The 5000-nt window shown below is 40.5% G+C and overlaps 1 protein-coding gene across 1 annotated transcript; it reads right to left on the reverse strand.

The window, feature by feature from the left end:
* Window positions 1–1729: 1729 nt before the first annotated feature.
* LOC138045002 (polycystin-2-like) lies at window positions 1730–2770 on the reverse strand. The gene has a single exon (XM_068891361.1). The coding sequence runs from the start codon at window positions 2768–2770 to the stop codon at window positions 1730–1732; it is 1041 nt and encodes a 346-aa protein (XP_068747462.1).
* Window positions 2771–5000: the final 2230 nt, after the last annotated feature.

Here is a 5000-nt window from a genome sequence, read left to right on the forward strand (position 1 = left end):
TCTGAAAAATGCAGGGTTACCCCCAATTTTCTTTTTGGATACCAAGAGTACTTACCAAGATATACTTTCTCTGCATAGTTTTAAACCGCTCAAAAATACCCCTGAATTAGTAAACATCACCGATAGGAAACCCGAGTATCTCGAGATGCGCAGAACGTATGCGCACTAACAATTGCAGGCATTGCATTCGTCTTTGACGTCATTTTCTCCTCGATCCAGCTCTTTCAAGATTTTAGTTAGTAATGGCGGACCTTTAAATAGGAAGATTCCAATGAAAATAAACAGGTGTCTTTTTGAAATCAAGGCTTCAAACTTGGGTCACTTAGTTCTCAGTTAGGTTTGAAATCCAAAGAAAAAAAAAGAATTGATTTTTTGCGTTACATCATCAGATAATCGCAGACGAACTGCTTCTTTTGTATCCTTTTCCTTCTTGTCAGCAAGAGAGAAGGAGAAAGAAACAGTTCCCCAGGGAACTATCACTGGGTCGGTAGTGAGAAATTATAGAATGAACTTTAAAAAGTTAGAGAGAAACCACGAGGCTTAATAAGAGATTTCGAAAGTGATGTATTTCACAGGACGAAAATAACGATGGAGGGAAACCGTCAAAAATTTCAAATTACAAGGTTTCTTTTGTGACAAAGAGTATTTTTGTACTATTAATTTAGACGTGTAATGCTGTCGCAATCGTTCAAATACCAGAAAGAAGTAATTTTATACACCTTATTCCAAAATGGCCGCCATTTTAGTATTCTCTTGTTTCCATGCAAATTGGCCCTTATGGCCTCGCTTTCAAACGTAAAATTCAAAAGAATATTTAACCTTGAACGAGGCCAAAAGGGCCAATTTGCATGGAAAAAAAAGAATACTAAAATGGCGGCCATTTTGGAACAAGGTGTCTGTGCCAACTAATGTCCAAAAATGTACGGAATTGGATGCACGCACAATATTGATATCCAACACAAAGAGTCCCTTAAAGTCTAAGCATTTCCTACCTATTTCTAACTGAAACAATAACGTTAGAGTAAATTCAGCAGTTAACGTTTATCCTTACTTGAGAGCAGCATTTCGTGGACACTTTGTGACGCTTATTCCGACACACGACTCATATTGATGTTGCGGAAAAGAGCAAGGGGACACTTCGTGACACTAATTCAAAAATCCGTATGCATCCAATCCCTTGCATTTTCTGGACATATCTGCATGCGCCGGTAAAATGATCAGCGTCTAATTAGAATACACGCTTTGTCATAAAAGATATCAGATAAAATTTAGATAAATTCACGTCATCACCTACTGACTTTGATGAGCCACATAACTCAATTTTCTCTCCCCCCCTCCAACGAGGCAAAACTTGCCACTCTGTGTTTATACCTTGAAGAAGACACCTTTATACCCTGATGATAATGAAACACCCCACAAGGAATTATTCTAAACATGCAACACGGGAACATTTACGGCGTTAATCTTGATGGCGGTCAGCTATTATGCCCCCATCCCCCCTCCCCTTTCTTAACTCAGTTGTGCATTGATAAATAACATTCAGTTAATCTTTACATCTGATATCAGACTGTTCGAAGCAATGTTCCACAAATCAATACTTGATGAATCAAGCCTCAGTTGAATTCAAAGGAACATAAGAGCCGTTTCCAAACGAGTCTCCCTCAAAGCTGAGGTTGATTACCCCTTCTTGGTCATCAGGATCATACCGCTCAGCTGCAGCGTACATATCCTATCTCAGTTCCTCCATCTGCTGTTCTTCCTTCAGCTCTGCATCCGCCACTGCATAGGCTGCTTCCCGGTTGACACCCCACCGCCGCTCTACAATATGATCAAGAAGCCTTTCCTCAGCCCATTCCTCGCAATAAAAGCCGCTCAGAGATGATTCAAGCCTGGTGAAGCGCTGTGCTACCAAATCCATTGCTTTAAACTTCCTCCTCGCCTTCATCTTCTGCTTTTTTTTCATGGCCACCAGATCCTTCTGCACTTCCTCCTCGATATTTTTCTTCTCGGCCGATTCATCATTGACCGAGATCTTATTCGGCTGCATGCCTGTGAGCTTTCTGAAACGTCTGATCAGAAAATCTACGATTTCGTACTCGTTTTCCTGTTCATCTGTGGACTCTTTGACTTCCGAGAACACGTCTAGCACGATGGTGAGGAACATGTTCATTAAGATGAACGTTCCAAACACCATGAAGGAAAAGAAAAACAAGGGACCTAGTACTGGAGCAACTTCAGTGAGGGCAAGAAAATCAAACGACCCAAGAAGAACTCCCATCACAGTTTCACAGGTAGAGACAAAGTTATAGAAATTGGGTAAATCCTTGCCAAATACAGCAAAAGCAAACAGAGAATAAGCCAGAAAAAATACAATAAATACAACGGAAAATGCAGCCAATGGACCTGCATAGCCTCGCAGTGTTTGCGCAAGGATTGTGATACGACGATTAAAGCGAAGCAGCTTTATTCCTTTAATGGAAGAAGTGAAAACCACTAAGGCGACCATGTACATGAATACTTCGTTCCAAGATGCCACACGGCCAAAACTGACAAACTTTCCAGGGTTGTTCTCCAGGCTTGAGATGGCTTGGCTGACCAGCAGCGTACGCGTGAAAAACATCCCGATGCAGGTCAAAACCAGCACGATCATGAAGAACTCGACATAATTCCAGAACTCCTTGAAGTAACCCTTACGGAGCCTGTAAAGCTGTTTCAGTTCTTGATAAATAAAGACGCCGAAGAAGAGCACAATGAAAAACTCACATGCCATGAGAAACGACTCGAAACCGCCACCGAAGGTGAACAGGCGAGCTATTTTTAGATCGGTGAAAAGAAATACACCATTTGTCGGAAGGAATAAACATAAGCTTAATATTCGCAACCGAAAACTTAAAATGATATTTTTAGTTTTCGGGTTTTATACCAAACAATAAAATAATAGTAAGTGACTCGAAAAGTGAGCATAGAAATCGAACTTTATCTTTTTTAGAACTCTTCAATTTAGTCAAGCTCATTTTGTTTGTTCAAATAAAGTCCATAGTCTAAAGGCCTGGCCAAACGCTCGCAACATTTCAACGCCAACGTCTTGCAACATTAGGGAGTTTTAGCAAAGACGACGGCTACGGCTACGGCAACGCCACAAAGCAAGAATATTATTGGTTGAAAAAGGAAAAATGCTCGTGCTGCACGTGCAACACGAATTTCCGTGCATTTCTCTGTCGTACTACACAAAACAACAACGTGAAATCACCAAATTTTAGGTTTTGATCACAACGTGAGCATATAACAATGAAACAGTCATTTTCTGTTTTGACTTTAAAACCGTTCGTACCCATCCAGTTCCAGGATAGTTCGCCTGTATTGTACAAGGTGAACAAGACGGATTAATCGCGAAATACTTGCGATAGCGCTCAGTTATATTTTGGACTAACGTTTTCGTTGCCGTAGCCGTCGTCTTTGCTAAAACTCCCTATTGTTGCATGTGTTGAACGGGGTGGTCAATGTACATGTGCCCCAGGCCCCTGACGCGCAAGAAGTGGACCTAACGCGCATGCCTTAACTTAGCGCAACACTGTTGCGTGAATGTGGCCAAACATGTACAACATCATGCAACACCCGCACGAATAATTTGACCGTTTTCAAATTTGATCCAACATCATCCAACATGTTGCAACATATCGCAACCTATCGCAACAGGGTGGCCAAACGAATGCAACATGTTGTGCTCAACAATGTTGCAAGATGTTGCGTTAAAATGTTGCAAACGTTTGGCCAGGCATTCATACGGTTTCGTGCGTCGTATGCGAACTCCCATGTGCGCACAGACAAAACTTGTTACGTATGACTGCACGGCAGGAAAGCAAAACGTCATTTGCATGATGGCGTCATTTTATTGCCAATTCCTTTCTCATAGAGATTTTTACTGGCCTGGGCACAAGGAGATGGAAGCTACTGGAAATCAGTGAAAGCAGTTGTTTTAAAATCACTAGAAAACACAACAGCCATTCCCAGAGTGCAACAGAATGCCAGTGGCCAATAAGCCAAAGGAAGTATAAAAGTTTAATGGATACAGTCTACGGTAAAATTTTGAAGCCCAACCGGAAGATATGAGAGTCTGCTTGGAGGATAACAGAGGCTTTCAAGAGGACTGGCCTGGGAAATGTAAAGAGAAAAAAATCGATCGATCAAGTGAACAATTTCACAATGACTGTGACTTTTAATAGTCTGAGTATCAGGCCTTCCAGTGAACTTGAGGGGAAATTGAGCTACTTGGAAAAAATGATACTCAGGTTAATGGAGACTGAATATTTGATATTTCGAAAATGGCCTATTACGAGATACACTCAAAGGTGCTATTGGATGAGCTTGGCTGGGAAAGACTTGAAATTTCTAGGTCAAAACAACTTGCTGTGTGCATGTACAAGGTGCATAATAATCTTTCCCCATCATACCTGAGGCGAATCTTTACCAACACAGCAAATGTTCATGCCTATAACCTTAGAAACTCAGGAAGTTACTTTCACATCCCTAGACCAAGAGCTTACAGTATTGAGGATCTGATCTGTGGAATAGAATTTCCCCAGTTTTAAGAACTTAACACACCCTAAGAGACTTCAAGACCTCACTCAAAGAGAAAGATTGTTATTTTTAAACCTTTTAACAGTTAAAATCCGAAGTTATGTTTATGTTAGAAACAAATTAATATGATTAAGTCTGTATTTTATATTATTATGTATATTTTTCCTATTTACTAAGTGCATGAAACCAGGTTTGTAAGGACAAATAACACAGATGCATGTCTTTTATTGTAGAATATTGATTCAATGTCGTAGATTGTACTTAGTTAAACATGATTCCTAGGAAGACCACTTTTATCGTGATAAGATGTGTACAAATAAAGTTGATGATGATGAATATCAGTGAGGGAATCGTACGCAGATGTTCTCCCTGGAGGGTAGATGACGGAAGAGTGGGGCAATATTAAATCATGCCCTTATGTA

Source organism: Montipora capricornis, chromosome 4 (assembly GCF_036669925.1).
Source record: "Montipora capricornis isolate CH-2021 chromosome 4, ASM3666992v2, whole genome shotgun sequence".
In the NCBI taxonomy this organism is placed as follows: Eukaryota; Metazoa; Cnidaria; class Anthozoa; order Scleractinia; family Acroporidae; genus Montipora; species Montipora capricornis.

Bases quoted from the DNA above. Each gene is read 5' to 3' on its own strand.
- LOC138045002 (XM_068891361.1), bottom strand. From the start codon at position 2,770: ATGGCATGTGAGTTTTTCATTGTGCTCTTCTTCGGCGTCTTTATTTAT.